Source organism: Triplophysa rosa, linkage group LG17 (genome assembly GCF_024868665.1).
Source record: "Triplophysa rosa linkage group LG17, Trosa_1v2, whole genome shotgun sequence".
Lineage (NCBI taxonomy): Eukaryota > Metazoa > Chordata > Actinopteri > Cypriniformes > Nemacheilidae > Triplophysa > Triplophysa rosa.
The window spans coordinates 4,254,154-4,281,297 of NC_079906.1; the positions used below are offsets into that span (position 1 = coordinate 4,254,154).

Sequence of the window (27,144 nt, forward strand, 5' to 3'; positions counted from 1 at the left end):
CCGCCTGTCCGTTTTAATACTGTCTAAAAGTTCAGGTTCAGCACGTTTTTGGAGAAAATGTCTCAAACGAACGCGTTTAAAGCAACAACATGTGGTAATGTGTTGTCATTAGCACGTGTTGTTTTTAACACGTTTTGAGTGGACGTTCCGCACGTAGACCTTCAGTACAGCAGCACAACACTTTCTTGGCCTGACAAAAGCCAAACTGTTACAATTGAAATATTGTCTGTACGTGTCCGTTCATTTTTAATACCAGCATCAAGATTAAAATGGATACAAGTAGATGCACTTTAATACTGAGAAATTCAAATGTTTGGTTACTGGTCACTTTTTACCAGCACCCCTTTGTCATCGCAAAAGGTTACATTTTTTAAATCATTATTATTTATGTGCATGCATAATAATCATAAAATACAGATTAGCAAAGTAATTGTAAGAATTTTAGATAAAGTAGAAAGACAACATGCTGAGTGGTGCCCCAGTTGAAAGTATGAATACAAGTGTCAGCAGAAATATTTTATGTCAGCTTTACAAATATATCACAATGATTAATGTTATTGTTGGCGTCTCATTGCACAAACAACACTCTGTCATTTGTCACAATACTAACAAAAAGTATGTTGTATTATTTTGTGAGAAGTTGGTGTTCATCGAGTGGGAGAGTGCAAGCATGAAATTTGTTTCAGCTGAATGTTGCCATCATGGTCATCAATAACTTTTCTGTCTTCTGTACCATAGTTTGCTAAAACATATTGCAAACGTAGGGCTTTTAAGCTTTGATTTTAAAATTACTGGATCATACAACCATCTGTCCATGGTTGTAGCCTACCTTTTTGTGACCCGGAGAGGACAAATGTGACCCTGGATCACAAAACCAGTCTTAAGTAGCACGGGAACATTTTTAGTAAAAGACAAAAATACATTGTGTGGGTCAAAATTATCGATTTTTCTTTTATGCCAAAAATCATTAGGATATTAAGTAAAGATCATGTTCCATGAAGATATTTTGTAAATTTCCTGCCTTAAATATATAAAAACTTTATTTTTGTGAGTGGAAGGTCTGCCACAGTGCCCCTGATTAACAACTTCAAAGGCAGTTTTCTCAATATTTTGATTTTTTTGCGCTCTCAGATTACAGAGTTTTAAACTCTTGTATCTCAGCCAGATATTGTCCTATTCTAACAACTCATATATCTATAGAACGTTTATTCATGCAGCTTTCAGATTATGTAAAAATCTCAATTTCTAAAAATTGACCCATAAGACTGGTTTTGTTGCCCAGGGTCACAAATGGGTTTGGGGATTGGATGGAAGGATCACACAGACACAAGTGGACAGATATATTTATTATTAATAATAATAATCCAAGTCAGTGCCAGCTCTAGGCGAGCATTGCCCCTCCAGATTTATCTTGGACCCAGCAGACAATTAAAATGATTAAAAATGAAATACGTATTATTACACACTTACTAAATACTTATTTGTATTATATAAAAAATGATCTTTCAATTTAATCACAGAAAAATGTAAAAAATATGCATGCAATGAATGGTGAGTACACTGTAAAACTTTGCTGTAGTTTTTGCAGCAGTTTTGCCAGTAACTTACTGTAGATTTAATTACTACTTAATATACTTTCCAATTAGTACTGTTTTCAATTACTTTCATAAAAATTAAAACACTTTGACTTTTGAGATTCAAGAAGAGACTGGCATTAGCACAGCAACACTGCAAAAATGACATTCTTCCTAAGCATTTTTCTCTTGTTTTCTGTAAAAATAGTTAAAACCTCTTAGATTACGATACATTTACATAACAAGAAAAGTGACCCAAGATGGTTAGTCTTGCTTTATGAAAGAAAAATATATAGACTAGGTAAGTTTATGCGTAAAACAAAATTGTAAATCTACAGTAAGTTACTGGCAAACCTGCTGCGAAATTACTGCAAAGTTTTACAGTGTACTGTATATCTGCCCAACCAGAACCCCCCATTCGAGCCAGTCTAGTACCAGGCCTGATCCAACACCAGTTCATACAATTTTACAAAAGCTTTTGCACATCCAGTCAAAAATGTGGCAAAGCACAGTCTTCCTTAAGATCTTTAAAAGCCAATATAATGTAGATATAAGGCAGTATAGTGAAGCCTCCTCTCACTGTGGTTTATAGCTCATCTAAGTCTTTTGTGAAATATTGTGTTCTTCAAAGATACATAAGTGTCTCTTTTTCTTTCTTTTAAGGGGGAATTCCATATTTTTAAAGCTCTGAGCCCATGTAACACTCATCTGGAGTGGAATTCCCCTTGCATGCATCTGGTAGGATACATGTCATGTTGTTTCACTATTGTGCATATAATGATGTGCGGCTTACCGGAATGTTTGTGTATATCCCAGAATCAATATGCCAGATGACTTTTTTGATAGAAATATAAAAAATGAATCACTTGTTTAGTCAATTCCTGACTTAAGCCAACTAACATCATAATGATGCTCAAAGGATCGATCACACTGCATTTGACTTCATAGCAACATTAGAATGAATTTCAATTGTATCTTTTCTTAATGTTAACTTGATTTCCTTTGGTTCCTTTGGAAATTTAACATTTCGTTAAAGTTGCAAGATGTAAACACTGGTCCAGAGACACTTTTGGTTTTACTTTTATTTTTAAATCTTACAAACATAATTCAATCATAAATATATATGTTTAACATTGAAATTTGGTTGTAAATGTTCTTTTGGTTGTATTTTGTTCAAACGTTTGTGTAGTGTTAAAAAACTGAAACAGGAAGTTCTTCTGAACCAGCGTTGTTTACGTCATCCGAAGTGGTCACTAATGTTTGTCATTACTATTGTTGAAGCTTTGGGGAAATGTTTAGGAAAAACAGATTCGGGAAAACAGTTTGGGAAAATATTGGTCATAATATACCAGCATTGAACACAGCATTTTACAAACACCATGATCTGAATATGTGTCATAGATATGTCAATGGCTTTAGGGGTCAAGAAAGACTAATTCTAAACAATTTGTGCTTGCTGTGATTTCAGTGTTTGGACAATAAGCCTTCAGATAAACTTTTTTTCTCTTCTTGATAACTATAGTAAAGTACATTTATCCTTTTGATATCAATAAAGTAAGGGAGGGATTTTTGTTCCAGTGATCCAAATGCAACAGATTTTTTCTCGCAAAAACAAGCAGTCAAGAGGAAAGTCGTCTTTCTGACTATTTACATTTGTGGGAATATCATACAATCCTAATATTGGACTGAAAGCCAAAGGAGAGGGAAAGTGTGTTACAATTTTAGAGCTTAAATCCATCTTTGGGTCATATCATTCTAAAAAATTCATTTACTCAGACCATGACTGTGTATTTTTTTAAACGTATCCTTAATTTCAATATGCACAACCCTGCAAAACAATCTTAAACGAATTACTCATTCATGTCAACCTTTGGATTTATTATCCTTTGAAGAGAAATATTGTACATTTTTGTGGACTGTCCTGCTTAAAGAATGAAAGATTGCCCCCCTGAGCCCGTTAGACATAATGTATAGAGAGACTGGATATGAGATAATGGCCCTATTATACCAAATCATTTTAATTTAGCCCATAAGAGAGATGACTGAAAACCAGGACATGGTTTTAATAGCAACTTCCCCAGGGGAATATATGGTACCGAAGACCCATGAAGAAGAATATGTTTCCTAAACACATACACATTCATCAGAACCTCTCTTTCAGTTTGAGACACCTTTTGATCTTATCTTGACATTTGAATGGAATTGCTCAAATGCATTCCCAGGGAATGAAACCCGAGATACAGGAAAACCTGTAAGATGTCATCGGAAATGTTTTCCTAAATATAAAACAGAGGACATAAAAAAAACATTTCTACATTCAAAACTATGCCTCATTATAAATCTATTTCTAATATTTCAACAATTGAATGAGCTGTTGTTCTATCAGGCACATAGCAGCTGTGAGAAAAAAAGCCATGGCTCTGCTTGGGTCAGTTGCGATAAACATTCTTAATGACAAATTGTCTTCATCCAGTCAAATATAAGTGTATGGGCAAAACAAATTTTTGAACTTGATGAACGTGAAATTATGAAGAATAAGGACCAACACATTTGCTTGAAATTTTGCAATACAACATGGCTCCAAGTATAAGGAAAAAGATGCAATAAAATAATGATAAAATATAATAAAAGAAATATCCATGATGCATGTTGCTCCTGCCGGTGTTAAGGCATATCAGCAACACTTCATGTGTACGATTCTCAGTTTGTCTATCTGAGCCTTCGGCTTCTCTTGAGCTGATGATCATTTTTGCTTTTCACAATGCAGTTCAAAGAGTTCTGATCACTGCAAGACAAAAGATACACAACAGTTTGTTAGTATTAGTGTTAATTCAAATGAAATTGACATCTTGTCAAACTGTTGTATAAAAGCAGGATACCACACTTGCCATGGTCTGATATTATGGTCTGATGTTGTACAAAAAAACATTTCACATTACATTTTCCTGAAAGAAAATGAAACCTACTTTTGGCCCATATAAAAACATAGCAGATTGACATTTCAATTATGAGAATTTTTGAGGAAAATATGTAAATGTACGAGCAAAATATTTTAATGACACTAAAAATACATCATTTTTCTATTGATGTCAGTGAGAGATTTTCTTATTCAGTAAACCGCCACTCCATTCCTGTGAAATGGTGTAAATAGACTGAACTTTTTCAACTCAAAAGCTATGGTCCGAAAACCCAAACTGTAACTATAATAAAACAATCATGTGTTTTAAATGAATTAGAAATATTCTTAAATCAGGCAAACCCATTATGTATAGCTAATTGATCCAAAGCAAAAGTGACAAGAGTATAATTATGCTCTTCAGGGTGATTAAACAAATAATTACACCTCATCTCTCTGCATGGTCAATGAGACGGTTACCACAGCAACCGCTCAGATGAGTCTTATTCTCACTAGGAACACTGCAGAGAATTACAGCATTGGGACACGGGGAGTAAACAACATTTGACAGAATAAAGGTAGGATGCAAAACAAATGGACTAGTCAATGTTAATCTGAAATGACTTTGATGAGGAGCTCTTTTAACCTGTCATGAACACATGAAAGGGACTTGCGAAGCCACAGTATTGCACCTGTTGTGATTGGCGCTGGTACAAAGCAATAATGTGAAATAACAAACAGGGTTTGTGAAGTTATCAGACTGCAGGCGTCACACACCTGATTTTCAGGTGCGCTGTGAGAAGGTCCTGTCGCTCCCATGTGGCTGAGAGGGGGAATTCTGCTGGGCTGTCCTCGCAGCGTCACTGTGATAGTGGTGGGGGCTTTCAGCCCTGTCGACGAACACACACACATGCGAAGAAATATGCAGAAGTGCGAGTCAGATTGGTGTCATTTCTGGCGCTCGATGATCCCGCTTAATTTACTGTAAGAGCAGCATGAAGATTCTTCAAAAGTTCTTTTGTATTCAACAACATTAAGTCATAATGGTTTGGAAGACACATGGGTGAGTGAACGTAATGACAGGATAAAATCACATCTACATAAGTGTCCAAACGCATGCATGTTGAGAGAACATGAAGAATAAATCAGAAAAAAAATGAGACTCCAAAAAGAAAAACAGTTTGCTGTTGGGCATTTAATGAATGTCTTTATGAGAAGAGTAAGCCATATTGTGAATTACATACACTTCTCATCAAACAAATGAAAACAGTAACAGTAAACAAAACTAACAAATGAACAAAAGCAACACAAATAACGGAACATAAAACTTAAAGCACACTGAATGATAATGTAGGAATTTGTTAACAGAGCTGAAATGATAAAAATGTGGAATTTCATGTTGGCCCATTGGGAATAACAGCAGTTACAACGTGCATTAATGAACAAGGTACATTAGTATGCGAGAAGCAAAATATCAGATGACTAAGTCAGCCTTATTGTTGTGGACGATCACCCACTATGGCTATTTACATTACAAAAACAAAAATCTAAACAAATATTTGCCTTTATAGTACATATATACATGCTTTTTTCTCTTTTAGAAAATTGACTTCTGTCCAATCTTTTGTCTATCTGCATTTATCACGCCGTCTCCATTTCCGATATTTACCGCAACTGTGCTACAATTTAAATGTTGACCTGATTGGTACACTAGTGTTCCCATTCATCGAGGACGTCGCTGTTTAGAACGCTGTGTCATCTGTGCCAAAGAGGACATACCCGTGCTCTGACTAGACACGTGGGCCAGTCGTGGCAGGCTGTTGGTGAATTTGGCCAGGCCCCTGTTGGCGAGGAGTTGGTGGATTGCTGTGGTTTTGGTCACCCCGGAGCCAGTAGACACTACTGGTACCGTCCGCGATAGAGCGCCATTCCCCGGGCTGAGTGAGCTCAACATCTGTCCCTGACAGTGGGCCTTCCCTACTGACACCTTAACAACAACACACAGTGTTAGAGTCTCGTTGCTTTAATAAATGCAACAGAACAAGCTTATTTTACTGTAACAAAAGATCTAAATAAATAATTAAATATGTGATAGGTGTGATTTAAGAGTCATTTTTGTAAGGGTGGCACCTGTGTGGCGGAGGGCACGCCTGGTGATTTTGTGTTGATCTCCTGCAGACTGAGGCTGAGACCCTGCAGCAGACTACTGGCTGACGGAGCTGAACACACACACACACACACACACAAACAAACAGATGGATGTAAACAAGAGGCATCGCAGATGACTACTGGCAGAATTGGAAGTCAGCTGTACCTTGGGCACTGGCAGGGACCTGAGCCTGGACAGGAGAGAAGGAACCTGAAATTAAGTTTCCCTGTAAGCTGTGAAACGACCCCTCGCTAGACCCCAGAGCTCCAGTCATCTCTGCCAGACCACCTGACCTGAAAGTACACAACATTGGCTCAAAATCTTATAGTCAGAATGGCTATAGTCATCACATTTTGATACATGTAAATATATTTATGTGTATATGCTACTCAAGAGAATGAGAAAAAAAGTCTATGGTTATAGCACCACTAGTGGTCAAAAGCAGCAAACGAGTGAGTAAATTCAGACTCTCGGTGCACTGGGAATGCTGCGTGCGCCATCTTCTGCCGAGACGGGGGAATTCATTCAGCGCTAGCCGTGAGTGTACATCGGTTGTAAACTCGTTATTATGATGCATCATGGGATTGAATGAGTGCACTCAATAATGTCTACTATGAATTCGGACACCACTAAAAATGGATGACCCCTCAAATAGTGCACTGTTAGGGTATAGGGGGCTATTTTGGACACAGCCAAGGCTTCTTGCACCCAAACAGTTGCACTCAGACCCAGAAAACAAGCACGGTTGCTACCATAAGCAATTTGAACCCATAACAATAACTCTCTTATGACTGGCTACCTAGGACTTAAAAATTATCAATACTGTAGGGGGCAGTAATGATGTCGTTCACTTCTGTACAATCTGACTTGTGTAAAGATAAAAAAATACCTTTGTGCACTGAGAAGCTCAGACAATTCTTTGGCCCCTGACACCGTCTGGCCCACAGTCACTCCGAGGGGTTTTCCTGATAAACCCACTGCATAGAAAACAAGATATAAAAATGTAACCACAGGTACACGGTGACAAGTTTGTCATTGTTGTTTAAATCAAGATAAGTAACAGTAAAGATCCACAAAATATCTTCTTAAATTTTATAAGTTACAAGGTGAGGTTTTTATTTTCATTACCTTCCTGAGCCGTGCCCCCCGCTGTATCTCCATGGGAGACGATGGTGACTTTGATCTTGGCTCGTTTGGAGGCTTTGGCGGGTGTGGGGCTTGGTGTCTGTCTCCTCTTAAGGTGGAGCCTGAGGTCGTCTCGGTCTAAACCATCCACCTGGTCACTGGGTACAGGCACTGAAACACAAAGCTAAATGGTCAGGGGCCAAACGTCTCCAACAGTCTGACACTAAACACCTGAAGCCGTTTTTCCAAGAAATCTTTGCTGCTAATACTCACTGATATCACAAACATGCAGCGGTTCTGAACCCTCTCCCAATTTAAGGTGCCATCTAACAGAAAGTGTGTTACTACGCGACAGGGATTTTAGGAAGCATTTCAAGCATTCACTTTAGCAAACGCGAGCTAGTGAAACGTTTACAGAGACATTAACCGAGACAAAACGACAGGCATCTTATTTTTAACAGACAAAGACAGAGAGACGAGAAGGGTAAGAACAGACGCAGATAGAAGAACAAAGAGAAGGAAAGATACTCACCAAAGAGACATGAAGGGCTGCCAGGAGGAATGCTTTTCCTCACCAGCATATTATGTTTCATAAAAGCAGCAAACTGAGCTGTATCAAACGGAAGACCAAGATGGAGAGAGAGAAGAAGGAAAGGAAAGAAAGGAATCACACACAACATTACTGCTGGATGGGGTCTGTAAGGAGGATGTGACTGCATATTCCAAAGTGGTCCATGTCGGTTGAATGGATAAAAACTCACCCTGTTTCCTTTCTGTGTGACTTTCAGTCACCATTTACTTTCATTTCGAGAAAAATCTTAAAATAAAAGTGAAAAGTGACTACGGCTTAAACAGTCCGCCTTGTGTTACACAAAGGACGGATGTCATTCACCGAACAGATGTGAAACATTATGATGACTTTAGGGTGAAATATTTAATTTAACATGCACAGAAACCAGGACAACAGCTCAGTCTTAACATTTCCGTCAGGCTCAAATGAGACTCAGTGTTGAAGTCAGGGGTACAACAAAGATTGTTGCTTTCAAAAACAGATGGTGCGCAACCATATACAGTTAGGGCCATAAATATTTGGACAGAGGCACATTTTTTGTTATTTTAGCTGTGTATCAATATGTTTTCGAGTTACAGTTTTATAATAGATAGTGTCTTAAAGTGCACACTCTCAGCTTTATTTAGAGTGCATTCACATCCAGATTAGCTGAAGGATTTAGGAGTTACAGCTCTTTAATATGAAGCGCCCCCCTTTTTCAAGGGACCAAAAGTAATTGGACAGTTGAATAAAAAGCTGTTTTATTCACAGGTATGGGCTTTTCCTTAAATAATTTTGTCATAAATGAAGCATGTTAAAGGTCTGGAGTTGATTCTACATGTGGTGTTTGCATTTGGAAGCTGTTGCTGTGAACCCACATCATGGGGTTCAGGGAGATCTCCAAGCAAGTGAAACAGACCATAGTTAGATTTTAAAAACACTACACATCCGTCAGAAAGATGCCAGGAACATTAAGAGCGGCCAAATCAACAATTTGGGACATTCTGGGGGGAAAAACACACCGCTGAGCTGAGTAACAAAACAATCCTAGGTGTCCATATGAGATCAAAGTGGTGGATGATGACATTATCCTCTCCATGATGAAGAAAAACATCTTCACAACGTCCGGACAAGTGAAGAACACTCTCCAAGAGGTAAATATGTCAATGTTTGTCAATCAAAACAATAAAGAGAATACAAGGAAAAAATAGAGAGGGTTCACAACAAGGTGCAAAAGCCTCAAGAATAGGATGGGTAGATTAGACTTCTGAAATAGCCGAACAAGCTCTAGAAAGCATTTTTTTGGAGAGATCAAATTAATTTCAGCCTGCATAAGACTAAAAAGAATAAAAGATATGGAGAAGGCTTGGAATATCTCATGATCTGAGCATACAACATCTTCAGTAAAATAGTGTTCAGGCAGTGTGATTCCATTTCCATGCATGACGTCCTCAGGCACCGGGTCACTGGTGTTTTTTTGGTGATGTAACAGAAGACAGAAGCATCCGGATTAATTCTTCACTTGTCTGGAAGTTGTGAAGATGTTTTTCTTTATCATGGAGAGGATAATGTCATCATCCACCACTTTGATCTCATATGGACACCTAGGATTGTTTTGTTACTGAGCTCAGCGGTGTGTTTTCTTTCCCCCAGAATAGTGTTGTCAAAAGTACCGGTACTTCGGGTCCAAGTCGGTACCTAAAAATAAAAAAGTTGTCGGTAGCTAATTTTCATAAGACCCGGTACCACCGACGTACCGGGTCAACCGGGTACTGATGCTCTGTCTGACAGGTTGTCAGTCGGAAACTTTTCATAGACGCAACAAGACGTGATGAGCGGATAAGAGCGGCTCCGATCCACAAGAGATGCGCACAGAAATACTTCAGATTAAAGTCATATCACGAAGAAAACGAACAGAGTTTTGTGGTGAAACGAGGAAGCATCCGGATTTAAGTTAACAAGTTCAAGTAAGTTTCAAATTCTGTTCGCGTTTGCATTATGAATGTTGTAGCATATTTTAAATTTAAAGGTTACGTTAAAATAAACGTCCCTGTTTGCGTGTTAATTTGTTAGCGCCAATGCTAATCCAGTCAAGTGTCCTTATTAACCATTTAATGCTTTTATAACTGTAATGGGGTCAAATAAATGGGAGGACAGGATGGGGTTTACAGTACCTATTTTATATAGGCCTATCTGAAATCTATGTGCTAGAAAACTATCATACTAACTGTATGACTAGCAATGTGTATGTCTTGGATAGATGACTCTATTAGGTTTAAAAAGCCACATTTAAACTGAAATTTTGGTACCGTGACAACACTACCCCAGAATGTCCCAAATTGTTGATTTGGCCGCTCTTAATGTTCCTGGCATCTTTCTGACGGATGTGTAGTGTTTTTAAAATCTAACTATGGTCTGTTTCACTTGCATGGAGATCTCCCTGAACCCCATGATGTGGGTTCACAGCAACAGCTTCCAAATGCAAACACCACATGTAGAATCAACTCCAGACCTTTAACATGCTTAATTTATGACAAAATTATTTAAGGAAAAGCCCATACATGTGAATAAAACAGCTTTTTATTCAACTGTCCAATTACTTTTGGTCCCTTGAAAAAGGGGGGCGCTTCATATTAAAGAGCTGTAATTCCTAAATCCTTCAGCTAATCTGGATGTGAATACACTCTAAATAAAGCTGAGAGTGTGCACTTTAAGACAATATCTATTATAAAACTGTAACTCGAAAACGTATTGATACACAGCTAAAATAACAAAAAATGTGCCTCTGTCCAAATATTTATGGCCCTAACTGTACAACACCACACTAACAGCCTTCATGTAACAGACAAATGTCCCGGCTGCTACCCTGAACATCCTTCGCATTGTGTTGAGATGACAAAAGATGAATCCGAATGCAGCAACCACGAATGCCCGCATATATGCAGATTTGTAAAAACAAATGTTTCTCTAATGGCAATCTCACACTACGTGATTTTTGGCTGGATTTTGCTGAAAATCTGATTCTAAAGGCTGCGACCAAATCTCCGGATCGCGACCAAATCGGTGCTCGTTTTGGTCGCTGAACCCTTTAAGTATAAGCAGGTGTGCAATGTGATCTGGACCTGTCTCGAGCTATCCCAGACACTACGATATTTTCAAACCTGTTTGATATTATTGGCAAGTGATCTCGTTGTGTGTGACACCGTGGAACTAATCCCGCCAATCACAGCGCAGGCTTGTGTCAAATTATTGCGTGGAGGAATTAAAAACTGCTGCCATATATTCATTAACATTACAGAGCGTGTTAAATGGCTAGTATAACAGACATAAAGCTATTTTAAACTATCCTAAAGCACCAAGTCTGTATAAGAAAACACTTTAAAAACACTTCAATGTTTCACGCTCCATTCCAGTGGAACCAACCACTCATTTGCCATCCACCATCAAACTAGAAGTGTTCACGATGTGTTTCCGCTGTTGGTCCTTGACCAAAATCTTGTTGTTAGTGCACTTTAGTTAGTTGCGTTGTGTTGTGTAGTGTGCGTGCTGCTACAACAAGAAGATAAAGGATGACAAAAACCTTGTTGTGTAGTGTAAGCGCCATAGCAGTTCAAGTAGTCTCACAGTGCCGTAGTGTCAGCTCGGCTTAAGGTGTTCTGGATGGTTGTCTAAAACACCCTCTCAAAGTTTCCCTTTTTAATAACATACTTTATATCAGAGGTTTCGCAACAATCCCGAACCTCAGGAATGAGCAACACTCCTAATAGCACGCAAGATTAAGTCATATGTGTACGCCACCTTATTTTTCTGGGACATGAAAACAGAAAAGGATACCCACCTTGTGCTTGTTTGTGTGTTAGCACAGTCCCCGAGCGCTGCATGTGCGTCTTCAATAGCTGTGTGGCAGTAATGAGACTGGACTTCTGAGCTGGAGACAGCCCGACGGTCTTAGGTTTGGGACTGGCTGTGGGACTGCTGCACACGCTGGACATATCCTGGACAAGAAACCTTGTTTTAAAAACACAACTGAAACTAAAGACATAATCTAGATGTGTGAATGAAAAAATCAGAAGAGAATAGTTTGAGAGTCCAGGGGCCAAAAACATCACAACCTTTGAATATGATGATTTCAATTGATGTAGATTTGTGTAAATTTAACAGGGCTGTACATACTACAAAATAACTGCATTCTGTGCAATAAATTCATTTACCACAGTTTCGCATTCGGGCCAACTGTTTGTGAGAACTGTTGGCTGTTTCACAGTGGATACATAAGTAGCGCATGCACATTGTGCTTTCATAAAAAATGTTGTAGTTTGTAGCAGCTTGTGTGTTGCAAAAAGAAATTGAATCCACATTGCTTCACATGAACGTTTATTTTTGCTGTGCTGCTCACGCTCAATTAAAGTGACCATTACTAAAAATGACCAACTTTTCACCTAAGAGATTCTAATAGACCTTTTATACTATACTGTGCGACTTAACTTTTAATATCTGCAGCAACAGTGCTATGTTCACATAACGTTACTTTAAAGCCCAGTTTGAGATTATTTCAAGATCTGTAATATGGCCCCAGACCCTCAAACTATTCTTACCTCTGATCCACAAGAGGAGATAGGTACCCTCACGGCAGGTGAAGAGGGTCGTGACCTTTCAAGGTCAAAGGGGAGTTCACGACGCGTTTTTTTCTTCTTCTCTGCGTCCAAGTCGCGCGTTTCACCCGAGCCATGACCGTGGCTCTCAGTACGGGTCAAAACTCCTGTCAGAAAATCCACAATCTCGTCCTGTAAACAAGCAGAAAATATTAAACCAACAATACCATGCAAGAATCAATACAATTAACACAACATCATCCAAGTACTAATCGTTTTTACGATTTGCATTTCCTGGCTACCTCTTCATCACAACACAACTTTATCAAAGTGACTAAGAAAATCTTCAAAGAAATACTGACCTGAATGCAGCGATCCACCATGGTCTGAGTCAGACCCTCTGTCTTCATCTTAGTAGAGTTGATCCTATTAACAAAACACACATGATGTGAACACAACAGACTCTGCAGCCTTCATGTGCCTAAATATATAAAAACGTGAACGCACACAAACCTCAGGTTGTCATCGGCCCCTCCCACAACTACCATGCTGTTGTCTGCCCGAATCTTTTCCCTAAACTCCTCCATGTTTTCAGGACTGCACTGCAGCGAGTTCTGACCGACCACAAACAGCACCGGAGTCTTCATGTCCAACAGTGGATCATCAACATCCTGCAAAACACAATAACAAAACGTTAATGTTAACATAGCAGAACTATTGCACAACCAAGTGTTCCCAATGCAGAAAAAATACTAAAGAAACTGCATACGCAGAACATAACAGCTGTCAATGAGATACCCAGCCGTATTCCCCAAAATGAGAAAAATGCAAACCAATGCATAGAGTTTATGTTGTTAGCTCTTACCCCTCGTGGCCCACTGACGCTCTGAAGAGGAAAACCCAAACACACAACAGCTGTCATGTATTCCATTAGGGAAACCTGGATGCAAAAACACGTGTGAATTCATTAGTTTCCAGCAGATCACAGATCAATCAGATTTTACTACATTTACAGAGACTTACATGACAAGCGATCAATGCCCCCACATTCCAGCCCACCAGGATGATCGGTTTATGAGGAAAGTGACTGTGAACCTAGATCAAACGAACCAAACCAATGAGTGCATGAAGACATTATTTGTTGCTACACTATTAAATAAAACATGCATTATTGACAAAATGTTAAATGCCCTCTTATTTCTAAGACGCTTTGGATAAAAGCATCTGCTAGATAAATACATGTAAGGGGTTAGAATGAGTTTTAGAATACTTGGATTAGACACACAGACACACGTTATATTTTTATGATATTATTGCTGTAAAGTGTACATGCAACTATTATTAGTTGAAGTAGTGAGTGTTGTTGGGTTGTACCTCGATAACCTTTCCTCTAACTGTGCCGATCATATGCTCTACACACTGCGTGATGCTAATGTTGGCGCCACTGCCCACATGAACATTAATGGGAATGACCTGAATCGCAAACAAAACAACAGAAACAGTTCAGAATAGAGACATCTCTGCTAAATATTTTCTTTAGCAAAACAGCTATGGTGTAATCATTCATGTTATGCTCAACAGAATTTAAGCCTATTTTGGAAATAATGGAGAAGAACTGCATTTGACCTATGAGATGCATATGCAACTGCATACCTTCCCGAGACAGGACAGCTGAGATTGCCAGAATCTCATTCGTCGAGAGGAAGAGAAGGCAGGGTTGGTCGGACCTGATGGAGCTATCAGGATCAGAGGGGAACCAGGAAGTTTACTCTGAAAATATAAACAAGCACATACAGATTACAAGATAGTAATGTGCTGCTGGAATAAATACATGAAAACTTTTTTTTCTTGTCAACCTAAAAAATCATGATTGTTCTTTAAGGGATAGTTAACCCAAAAATGAAAATTCCGTCATCATTTACTCACCCTCAGATTGTTCCAAACCTGTATAAATTTCTTTGTTCTGCTGACCACAAAGGAAGATATTTGTAAGAATGTCAGTAATCAAACAGAGCTCATCCCCATTGACACGTGTAGTATTTACTTTCCCTACTATGGGAGTAAATGGGGAATACAATCAGTTTGATTACTTACATTCTTACTAATATCTTCCTTTGTGTTCAGCAAAACGAATAAATATATACAGGTCTGGAACAACTTGAGGGTGAGTAAATGGTGACAGAATTTTCATTTTTGGGTGAACTATCCCTAATGTGAAAAACACAAATTCTGTCACCATTTACTCACCCTTAAATGGTTCCAAAACTGTATACAATTCTTTATTCTGTTGAACACTAAAGAAGATATATGGGAATATGGGAAATAAACAGTTATGGGGCACCATTGACAACCATAGTAGTTTTTTTACCTGTTTGGATACAAACATTCTTTTCAATTCATTTTTATTTATATAGCGCTTTTTGCATTGCTTGTTTCAAAGCAGCTTTATAGGAAGACAAAATACTAGTATTTTAATTCTAGTATTAGTATTAAAATAACAAGCTACCAACATTCTTCTAAATATATTTTTGTGTGTTTAGCGGAATAACGAAATTTACACAGGTTTAGAACAACTTGAGGATGAGTAAAAGACAGAATTTTCATTTTTGGGTGAACTATCCCTTAAAAAAAAGACTGATCCTAAAACTGGACTGTGCACCTATAAGTTCTCCAAAAAAGCATAAAGCCTAAAATTAACTAAGCATTTTGTCCAAAACTGAATATCATAAATATGCCAATTTGCACATTCAAAGTCCTGCTACCACGCTAAAAAAAAAAAAAGATCACCGTAATATACATACAGGTTTGTTGTGTGACAGTACACCCACGGCAGGGTCCCAGGGACGCTTGAGGAGCAGAGAAAGAGCCTCAGCCCCTGCCGCTCCTGTTTTCACTGAAGACGACAGCAACATCCTGTCAATCAGCGACGGCACCTACGAGAGTATGTCAATAAAAGAAGAATAATAAGGTTGTCTTTGAATAGTGTTCCTGCTGAATTGTGTATCGAGTAGTTCATTGTTATTTCATGTTTCTTTGTAATACGCTGATGTTAATTCATCCTCAAAATGTGTCAAATGTGTAAGTAAAATATGCTGTTTTTAATTACATAACAGTGTCATGCAACAGTTATACCCCCTCAAATTTAATACAAGGGTGCATGAAAGTCCAGGAAAGTCGTGGTACGGGAGAGTTTACATTCACTCACCTTGCTTTTGAGTGTCTGCAGCACATCCAGGTAAGCAGCCAGCATGGAAAGACTCAGAGATTCCACCATTGTGTTATGAAGCCAGTGAGTGAGTTTAATGTCCCAGTTGACGCTGGCCAGAGCGTGACGTACCTTCCGAGCACATTTATCCACAGCTGTCCTGCGTAAGACAGGCTCATTACAAGCCTGGGGAGAGAGATGACCACCAAACTTGAATGACTTTCCTCCTAATAGACCTTATTCGGCCTGCCGGCCTAGAAACCAGCACTTATAAACCAGTGTTTAAACCCAACTCACAGCATCATTGGCCATTCTGCTGAGTCTCTCTGCCTGTAGAGCCTTCAATACTTTGTTGAAGAGCTTGTTCTGAGCCAAAGACCAGCCGGCCCTAAAACAGATTCAAGAACAGTGGTATCACCAATCAGAGACCCAACAGCAAGCGTGCGAAAACGAAACATTCTTTTAAAGGGATACTTTACTAGCAAATCAAATTTTCCCCATATTTTACTCGCCCTCAAGGCATCCTAACTGAATATGGTTTTCTTCTTGAAGAATTATGCCGTCGGAGTATCATTGTTCTTCCAAGGGGTAGAATGGGAGTGAATGGGCGTTGATTTTTTGAAGCTCCATAAAGTGCATCCATCGAATAAAGAACTGCTCAACACGTCTCCGTGGTCTTAAGTCTTCTGAAGCAAATCGATGCGTTTGTTTAAGAGAAATATCCATATTGACAGCACTTTTAACATTGATGTCTTGCTTCAGACATCTCTCGAATGCGCGTGAAGGCTTGTTTTTACGGCAGATGACGGTGACGAAAGCTCCCGCCAGAGTAGACGCTATCCTATCGGAACAAAACGAAAAATGCAGGGTTCATCACCTGAACTTACGACACGCCTGCGTCAGCTGCCGGAAAACAAGCCTCTGGTTCACACGCATTCGAGATGGCGGAAGCCAGACATCAACGTTAATAGCGCTGTCAATACGGATATTTCTCTTAAACAAATGCACTGAAGACTTTTGTTAAAGGAATAGTTCATCCAAAAATGAAAAATCTGTCATCACTTACTCACCCTCAGGTTGTTTCAAACCTGTATAAATGTCTTTGTTCCAATGAACACAGAGAAAGATATTTGGAAGAATGTTCTGGGACATCATCCACTACCACAGTAGGAAAAAAAATATTGTATTTTTTTGTTCTGTTGAACAAATAATGAGATACTTTGAAGAATTTAGCAAAACAAAGAGTTCTGGGGCACCATTGACTACAGTTTAATTCTTCCTACTATGCTAATCAATGATGTCCCGCAATTGAAAATGACTAACATTCTTCCAAATATCTTTGTGTTCATCGGAACAAAGTAATTTATACAGGTATGAAATTACATGAGCGTGAGTAAATCATTTTCATTTTTGGATGAAATATCCCTTTAAGACCACGGAGCCATGTCGAGCAGTTCTCAAATCGATGGATGCGCTTTTTGGAGCTTCAAAAAGTCAACACCCATTCACTGCCATTCTACCGCTTGGAAGTAAAATGAAACATGGTATTATAACTCCGATTGCAGTATTCTTCAAGAAGAAAACCATCTTCAGTTAGGATGCCTTGAGGGCGAGTAAAGCATGGGGAAATTTTTATTTGGTAGTAAAGTATCCCTTTCAAGACCTTGTTAGCCTTGTGCATGGTAACACATACGTGGAGTTTTTGACAAATTTCAAGCCACTAAAATACAAAATTCCACCTCATGAGTCATGCTACACACAAAAAAGAACTGTAAATAAATTAAGCTGCACATTCTCACTCAAACATCTGTGATCTTGTACCTAACAACAGCAGGGTTTTCTTACTTGTTGATGTGTTCCTCCCAGTCGTCGGGAGGAAGTGGTCCATCAGCAACTGTTCGGGCGAACAGAACGTGCCGCTCACACTCGTTCATCACACTGCGAGCTTTCTGATCGTCGTACAGAGGCATTGGAGTGGGTGTGACCGTCTCCACGTCAATGGAAATGTCTGAATCACTGTAGAGGGTGAAACGCAGATCCAACAATATTCACAAATGACAAGCTGAACTGGACGAATATATTTTCGAACACCGCAAACTTTATAACTGCGAAGTTCAGATATTCAGACAGATATAAAATCAGATATTTCCAGACAGAGAGATCTAGTATGAGATAGTATCAGATAAAAGTAGATCTAATATGAAGAAATGTTGAAACTAGGATAAAAAAAGAGCTAAAGACATTCCGCTGACTGCATAACAGAACGCATCACTCACGCTGAGGGCTCAGTCTGTCGTCGAGGGGTGACAAACAGCATGCGGGTGGGCCGCGCGCTGCTGGCGTCTGGGTGAGCATTCCAGGGTTTGGCATAGCTGTGGTCCAGGAACACGAGATCCAACTCTCGCTCGTGAACCGACAGCTGGAACAGCAGGGACGTTCCCATCCTTCTGGCCGAGGTCTGGTAATCTCGCTCTCCACCGGGACGGAGCATGATCCCCTAGGCCCACACAGGAGCAGCAGAGTTCCCAGAAACAGGGGACGCTTGTACCGCAAACATGAAACCTGAAATGCAACAACAACAATACTTGAGCGTAAAGATGGCAACTAAATACAATTCTGTTTATGTAATCAGAGTTACAAACTAAAATAAGAAAAAGAAACAGTGACTATGATTCAAAACGTTGTGAGCTGCATTTGGGACATGACAGGCACATCTGATCACATGATCAGTCCATGCCAAGGTAGCCAGATAACTGGGTTTCGAAAGAGTACCGGACAAATTGTATTCCTAAAAACACAACATAGGGAAGTGTGCTGTCGGTGCGGCACTCTTTAACTTAACTCAATGTATCGTTTTGTTTAACGAGATAAGTTACATTTATGAGCGAGATGTGGCTCGCGCTGAACTGGGGAGTGGCGCGAGTCGTGAGGCAGCGCGTTTAAGGACCTGCAATGCATACGCTGTTTTTAAGCCAGTGTGCCATCTAAACTTTATGTCACAATAATGTATTTAAAACTCACTTATATCCTGCGTAGCTCGGCCTACAAAATAGCAGCTATATGGAAGAAGGGTAGTCGTTAACGTTACCTAGCAGACTCTTAGCTCTGAGGCTAACTCGTTCACAATACTCACTATCAAGCGCCTTTCACGTCATTTCTGTCCATAGAACAATCTTCTGAATATTAAGAAATAAAAGATTGAAGAATCCAGGTCCACGGAAAAGGTGAAAAATTTACTTAGGATAGACAATCGTCACTATTATACATATTCTATTTTACAGCCGACTGTCGCATTGTTTCCTGCAAAAAGGAAAATCGGGACTGGATCAATGGGCGCCTTTACAGGAAGCTACAACAGGGCCTAAGAGAAACCCGGACTGGAGTTTCATGTAGGGCCACAGCGGATAAATGGAAAACCTGGACTGGATCTGTATGGGCGCCTTTGCAGCAGAGGACTACAGGGGCTGGAAAGAAACCCGGACTGGAATTTGCTGTCGCGTCACAGCGGATAAACCTTGACTGGATCTGTATGGGTGAGAAAGGTATGTCCAAAGCCTGGAGCGCTCCACATGATTGCGGGAACTCCAAAAAAAGGCGCTTTCTCCTATTGGCAGAGACACTACACCACCCTGACGTAGAGAGATCTAGAGAAACTTAGGGCAAGAACTATAGGCAACTGGACTGTGGCTATTAGGTATTATCTTACTTACTTCATAAAACACGTGATTAGTAACATGATCTAAGTTTCACAATATAAAAGTAATGTAGTGTGATTACATTTGGACTACTTCCCAGTCACATAGAGAAAAGCAACAATGCTTAGAAGACCCAAGAGAAATACAGCAGGTTTGCGTAACATCCCATGTTCTAATCTAAAGGATCATGTAGGGACCTAGAAGTCAAAGACAATGTTTATTCTCAATTCAAAATATTTGTATGATGCTTTTCACAATGCATGTTGTAAAGCAGCTTTTGAAAAAAAAAACAGCACATTAGATATACTAAATATCGATCAAGTCAACAGTTGAAGAGGAGGCTGCCGGGAAGGGTCACCTCTTTTGAGGCTGTGACTGGTTGAAGATATTGGTAAACAATCAGCTACAATCATTATCAGCTGGAATGTTTTAAAGGACTTGTGCACACATGACTCATATCAGTGAGCCCACATCTGCTGTTCTGCTTCTCTTCTTGAAAACATTGTAGTTCAGCATCTGCATGTTTGCAAGAATGGTAAGTTTATTTATTTAATGTACAGTATCCGAGTGGAAGATTCTTTGGATCACACAGAACGAGCTTGTTTTGCAGTATTGACTGGCTGACTATTTGTTCTCTTTTGCGTCTTAGACCACTGGATGCTCGACCAATTTAAATGAAGTATTCCAGAGATCTGTGTAATAATAATGGAAAATAAATAGTATGCAGTCGATATGACACTTATTATGCCACTTAGAACATAAAAGCACATTATTCAGAAGCTAAAGACCACAGAGAAACAGAACACAGCTAGATATCCTGAATGAGTGGTCAGAGTTGCTATGTACTTCAGTAATCAGTATTTAGAAATCTTCGACTGCCAGGATGTCCCACATGTATATCACATAAGGGTGTAATAAGCATTACTATTGACTTATTTATACAGTCATTTTCCTTTTACAGGCATTACTGGCTCTGAGTTTGCTCTTTAGTGTCCTTGTTTCTGTCAGTGATTCTGCCTGCTATCATGCTCTTCCAAAACCAGGTAAAGAGAAAACAAACACAAATGGTCAAAAATTTATTAATTCATTTATTTCTATTAATCTTTTAAATCCATTAATTTTCTCTGTAATGTCAACATGAATATTGACACTGCTCTGTTACACTCTTAAAGGGATAGTCCACCAAAAAATGAACATTCTGTCATGATTTACTCACCCTCAAGTTGTTGACAAAAAAGTGAGATATTTGGAAAAACGTTAGCAACTGAAATATCTGGGGCACCATTGACTACCATGGTAGAAAAATATTGTATTCGTTTGTTCTGTTAAACACAAAATAAGATATTTTAAAGAATTTAGGAAAACAAACAGTTATGGGGCACCTTTGATTACCATTTTTTGACTACCCCAGAAATATCAGTTGCTAACATTCTTCTAAATATCTTTTTTTGTGTTCAATAGAACAAAGAAATGTATACAGGTTTGGAACAACTAAAGGGTGAGTAATTCAGAATTCAGTGCTTGCACACACAAGGAATTTTCTTTGGTGTTGGAAGCTTCTAGTACAGACATTCAACACAATGACAATACAAATATAATAAGATTTACAGTCTAAAAGATTCTAAAATATGCATGTATAAAATAAAAGACTATTGTACAGAAAATGGGGGATAATAACATATAAGAGACATTGTACAGGGTAGTATATAGTAGAATATACATATTAAAAGATTGTATGTACATTTGTGCAAATGGATAATGTTGTAAGTAGAGGTAGTGTTATATACATGTAGAAATAAAATGTACATATGATAAGGCACCATAGTGCACAGTGCACACTATAGGAGTAGTGAAAGTGGAATATTGCTCTTAAAGGCGGGGTAACCGATTTCCGAATTACGCTTTAGACAAAGAGTCGGGCTGAGTAGTACCAAAACAACCTTGTAGCCAATCAGCAGTAAGGTGCACAGTGCACAGGATGGACATTAGCCGAGCCGAGCGCTGACGAAAGTGAAAGATGTGGGTAGGGGTGTGTTTGTTTTGGTGATTTGAACATGAACAACGGCTAAGAGAAATCGGACACCCCGCCTTTAAGGAGCAGTTATCTGTTTAGGAGGGAGATTGCCTGGGGGAAGAAGCTGCTTCTGTGTCTGGAAGCAGGGCTGGACTGGGAAGAAAAATCGGCCCTGGCATTTTTTGGCCCACATTGGCCCGCCAACATTTCTGTCGACGGGGGGGGGGATGGGGTATGGGTGGTTGTGCATGGATAGGTCTGTCAACCAGGGGGGGTGGTGGTGCATGGTTAAATCTGTCGACGGGGAGGGGGGGTGGAATGCATACGTGTCTTCTGCATTCGCGTTGCGTGCATTCACATTTATAATACGTCCGTCTGAGCGGCCAAAGCGTCCGTTCCGGCCCCAAACGATAGCGGCCCACCGGGAAAACACCCGGAACGCCAGATGGCTAGTCCGCCCCTGTCTGGAAGTCCTGGGCTGCGTCCGAAATCGCATACTGTGACAGTACATACTGAATTTGAATAAGTACCTACCTATCGGCCGTTAAAACAGTACATTATATAGTAGTAGTATGTAGTAGTATGAATACATTTCGGACATACTGCGCCCGCCATGTTTTATGGTCATGTGACCCGTATGCTCTTTGACCTATGACGTATTAGCAACAACCGATACGTGAGAGTTGATAAAAACAGTCACGAGGAATTAATTTATTGGCACTTACATTAAAAATGGACGTCCGCCTTAAAGTTTTCCGCTATATTTATTTGATTTACTTTTGAAATCGGACCGTTGCTCAGCTCCCGTGGCATCATGGGATAGAGAAGTGTCCATCCGATCCACACTCACGAATCTCGGCGGAAGTAGTAGACCATCCGGATATTTCTCGCCTACTGTTTTTTGCATACTGAGGTTTCGGACATACTCATACTCATTTTCGCCTACTATATAGTATGGAAGTAGGTGATTTCGGACGCAGCCCTGGTGTTTGGTGCTCTGAAGCGCCGGCCAGAGGGCAACAGTTCAAAAAGTTTGTGTGCAGGGTGTGTGGAGTCAATGATGATTTTTCTTGCCCTGTTTTTCACTCTGGAATCGTACAGGTCCTGAAGTGTGGGCAAAGGAGCACCAATAATCTTCTCAGCACTACGAACTGTCCGTTGTAATCTTCGTAGGTCTGATTTGGTGGCCGAGCCATACCAAACAGTTATTGAAGTCCACATAACAGATTCGATGACCGCTGAGTAGAACTGGGTCAGTAGCTCCTGTGGTAGGTTGAACTTCCTCAATTGACGGAGGAAGTATAACCTCTGCTGGGCCTTCTTTACAATGGAGTCTATGTGGGACTCCCATTTCAGGTCCTGTATGTTCATGACAGAATTTTCATTTTGGGGTGGCCTATTCCTTTAAAATATGTCATGGGGTAAAACAGGTTGTGAATGCTGTTCTGTGTTTTTAGAACAAATTATGATGCAAGAACAGAAAGTGTATAGCAGTCAAATGAGTTCAAATTATGTGCACACAATTAAACGAGCTACTGTATGTATTCAGAACACATGATGTTTAATAGAAAGCTCATTTTTATTTTCATTAATACAGGGGCAAAATATTGTGTTGATGGAGTGGATAATTCCAAGCATGCAGTGGGAGCCACTTGGACCAATAGAAGATGTTACAAATGTACATGCTCCACTAAAGGAATGAAATGCTGTGACACGTAAGACATTTTAATACGTATTGCACTGGTTCTCGACTTTTAGAAATAAATGATTAACAAATGTACTTGCAAGTACCGTAGGCACCGATAGTTTACTGTAAGTAGGCTTAAGCATTGTTTACATACTGAGAAAATAGCAGCATCCACAAACATGACCACAATCAAAGGTTCATTAAAGTCAGCAAGGAGTGCAAATAAATTCAATTCATACCACCGGTGCTGTCACTAGAGCTTATGTAACTATCACTAAAACACAAAAATAAACTTTGAGTGGATTATTTGTAACTAGTGTTATGTAATTTGCATACGAATTTACTTTTGTTTCTAAAGCAGTGTTTGCTTTTTGTCATAGGATGTTTTCTGCGCATGTCCATACCGAAGGCTGCACTGTGGAGTACGATTACGACAAATGTACATTTGAGGTGTTTCATACAAAGGACCGCACTATTAAATGTCAGTATGGTGTTGTTGGGAAGTAATTTCCACTGAGTAAAAAAAATATTAGTTGTAGGCCTACTTAAATCAAACAATCATTATGTACCCAGTACTCAACTCAACACAACTTTATTTATATAGCGCTTTTACAATTTTCATTGTTACAAAGCAGCTGTACATGAGACATATTGACTATAAGCAAAATAATTAAAGTTGTACCTGCAAAAACAAGAAAAGGTTGAAAACACAGAAGACAGACATACCCACATACAAAACACTCCACACACACAATATGCACACGTACTAACACACATAGACATAGAGACACACACACACACACGGATGCGCACGCACACACACACACACACACACACACACACACACGTACGTACGTACACAGACAACTACGCACACACACACACACACACACACACACACACGCTCAGTGAGAGCACACATTTAGGATAAAGGAGAGAGAAGCACAGGTCAAATATAACAGACTATAAATTCCTATATGCAATATTAATTAAGTAAAACTTTAAAATTCTAAAGCAGCCCCCCCGGTCAGGCAGATAGTGCAAAAACAGTATGCAAACGGTGGCGAGGAACCCAAAACTCTAATCGAGAAAAAAAACCTCAGGAGAACCCAGGCCCAACCAGGGGATTCCAGTTCCCCTCTGGCAAAAGCTGCTGCCTCTGCACAAGCTCCAGAGAGCTTGCACAACAAGGCTAAATAAAATAAATAAACTTAATAATAAAATAAATTATAGTTTAAGATTATCATTAATAATCTAATAGCATTTGAAATTTTGTGGTGAAGACATGTCAAGAGACCGCTTCCTTCTTTATCCAGCTCTATCATCTCAGCTCTTGTCAGGTCCCCACTTCCCATTCTCCGCTCTACCATCAGGTCAGGCCATGAACTGCATCCTGCTCGCTGTGGTAACCTTGGAACAATGAGACAAGACTGGCTGAGAGTAGAGTACTGTTCTGTACTCTTTGATGCAACAAGTACATCAGTTGTGTTTTTGGTTCCGGTTGATCTAACTAATGCAGCCTAAACCCTCAGAAGATTTATATTATGGAAGAGTAGTGTATGCAAGATTAAAAAGATGCGTCTTTAGTCTAGATTTAAACTGACAGAGTGTGTCTGCCTCCCGGACAGTGCAGGGAAGACTATTCCAAAGTTTAGGCACTAGATAGGAGAAGGATCTACCACCTGCACTTGATTTTGAAATTCTAGGTATTACCAACTGACAGGACGCCTGAGAGCGTAATGCACGTGAAGGACTGTAATACAAAAGGAGTTCATTCAAGTACTGAGGAGCTAAACCATGTAAGGCTTTATAGGTAATAAGCAAGATTTTAAAGTTAACGCGATGCTTTATAGGTAACCAGTGCAAGGTTGACAGAACCGGGCTAATATGTTCATACTTTTTTGTACGTGTAAGAACTCGAGCTGCCGCGTTTTGGACCAATTGGAGTTTTTGTAATAAGCCTGCAGGGCAACCACCTAACAGTGCAAATGCACGCAAATCCACGCAAATGCATAGGGCCCGGCAAGCTTGGGGCCCCCCTATTGGCCACAAGCGGTTAAATCATTTAATGATTGCTTTTGACACTTTTTTATAAGTGGAATGTGAGTTCACCATAGTCTAGAAAGCAAGCACTGAAATCTTGAGGGTTCTTTAATCAAATTCATTGCTGCAACATTTACTTGATTTGTGTTCATGAATTATTATTGATAACTCAAATCATATTTCATTTTAAATGATCAAAATTTGCCCCACATTTTTTCAGGTAGTGGTGCCACCCCTGGTACAGATACACAGTCATACGCATATAAAATTTTTAAAAACCAAAACAAAGAATGTTTATTCTTAAACCAAACTGTTATGCGGGGTTCAAAGTAAAATAAATCCAGGTTATATACTGTATGTCTCACTAATTACATGTACTCAATATTACGGTTGTGCAATTCAAAGAAAAAAATGTTAGTATGCATGTGTGGGGGGCCCCGGGTCTTGACTATGCTTAGGGCCCCCAAAATGGTAAACACGCCCCTGTAATGAAAATTGAAAAAAGCGCTATACAAATAAAGTTGAGTTGAGTATGTACTGGACTATGTGCCTCATGCACTTGTTCAGCATTCCATACTTTTCCAATTGTAATATTGATTGTCAGACTAGGCTGTGCAGTTACTTTACATTGTAGTGTGAACTATGCATTGTAAAAAAAAAACGCACCAACACCGCCCTCACGGCATCACACACATTTACTATTGTCTGGTTTCCATAGTTTTCTTCTTTACGTTACTAATGTTGTGGATCATCAAAGCACCCTGTCCCTACCCTTCTATTCATATTGATGACTATGAACAGATACTTGTATAGTGTATATGGTTGCTATGTGTATATATACACAAAATTGTGCTCATCATAAATATATATATTTTTTGCTAAGAATCGGAATCGATAAGCAGAATCAGAATTGCTCAAATTAAAATGCCAACCCAACTAAAAGGTATCAGGAAGGCTATTTAGGGATCAAATATATCAAATATGTTGTTATTTACCATATGAAAATACTTACTCAAGTTCAAACATGGTAAAGGAACCGTCAATATGCAGAAAACCAATAGCCTACAGAATGTCAAATTAAGGCACATATTGAGTTCACTAAAATGGTGCTGAGCTGTCATGTCATTCCTGGTCAGGGCAGTCGTTAAAACGTGGTGACATTTGTAGGGGCACCAGTGCACCACAAAATCCAAGGTTCAAGTCCATTTACTTCTGCGCCATAGAAATAGATTTCATGTGTATTTCACATAAATTACCACAGGAGGGCGCCGTGCAGTTGCGTTCCTAGTCTAGACTTAATAATTATTAAATACACAACATGTTTGATTCAGTGATGAAATCAATGGAAAGAATAAATCAAATGATTAAAAGTGAATAGTGACCCATGCTGAAATTTTCTTTGACTGTACTTCGCATAAATCTCCACAAGAACATACAGTGTGTTTTTACACACAACATATTCAGAAGTGGATAGAACCAAAAAGGACAGAAAGCTGCGTGGACATAAAGTTAACTGAGAGCATCTCCAGGGATCTCTTTTCAAACAACAAATGCTACAGACTGGAAAAGTGCAGAGAAAATATTAAAGATACTTTTAATTGTTTTAAATCAGTA

General features: G+C 39.3%; 2 protein-coding genes across 6 annotated transcripts; one reads left to right on the plus strand and one right to left on the minus strand.

The window, feature by feature from the left end:
- Positions 1–1,360: 1,360 nt before the first annotated feature.
- Positions 1,361–19,623, minus strand: kansl3 (KAT8 regulatory NSL complex subunit 3). Of its 5 annotated transcripts, none has more exons than XM_057356123.1 (22): positions 19,225–19,623; positions 18,368–18,653; positions 17,937–18,107; positions 16,389–16,479; positions 16,092–16,277; positions 15,688–15,819; positions 14,540–14,656; positions 14,261–14,359; positions 13,910–13,981; positions 13,752–13,826; positions 13,400–13,557; positions 13,249–13,312; positions 12,890–13,078; positions 12,133–12,289; positions 8,277–8,354; positions 7,748–7,915; positions 7,509–7,584; positions 6,785–6,912; positions 6,601–6,689; positions 6,250–6,457; positions 5,248–5,360; positions 1,361–4,359 (listed from the first exon to the last, which is right to left on the minus strand). In XM_057356123.1, exons 2-22 carry the CDS (start codon positions 18,580–18,582, stop codon positions 4,357–4,359), a joined length of 2,589 nt encoding a protein of 862 aa, XP_057212106.1. In that variant the 5' UTR covers positions 18,583–18,653; positions 19,225–19,623; the 3' UTR covers positions 1,361–4,356. The 5 variants fall into 5 exon arrangements, with proteins under 5 accessions (XP_057212106.1, XP_057212105.1, XP_057212108.1 ...); XM_057356122.1 differs by having other exon boundaries at positions 7,509–7,596; positions 19,225–19,622; XM_057356125.1 differs by having other exon boundaries at positions 1,362–4,359; positions 7,509–7,596; positions 12,917–13,078; positions 19,225–19,621.
- Positions 19,607–27,112, plus strand: LOC130567770 (small serum protein 3-like; the record flags this gene model as incomplete). The annotated part of the gene is made up of 4 exons (XM_057356139.1): positions 19,607–19,633; positions 20,748–20,829; positions 23,398–23,515; positions 23,868–27,112. Coding segments are annotated over 4 exons (354 nt in total), but the record flags the coding sequence as incomplete, so codon positions are not given.
- Positions 27,113–27,144: the final 32 nt, after the last annotated feature.

Bases quoted from the DNA above. Each gene is read 5' to 3' on its own strand.
- kansl3 (XM_057356122.1), bottom strand. From the start codon at position 18,582: ATGCTCCGTCCCGGTGGAGAGCGAGATTACCAGACCTCGGCCAGAAGG. The intron at 15,820-16,091 runs GTGAGTGAATGT...ATACTCTCGTAG, and splicing joins TGCAGACACTCAAAAGCAAG to GTGCCGTCGCTGATTGACAG. The intron at 14,360-14,539 runs GTATGCAGTTGC...TTTGCGATTCAG, and splicing joins AGCTGTCCTGTCTCGGGAAG to GTCATTCCCATTAATGTTCA.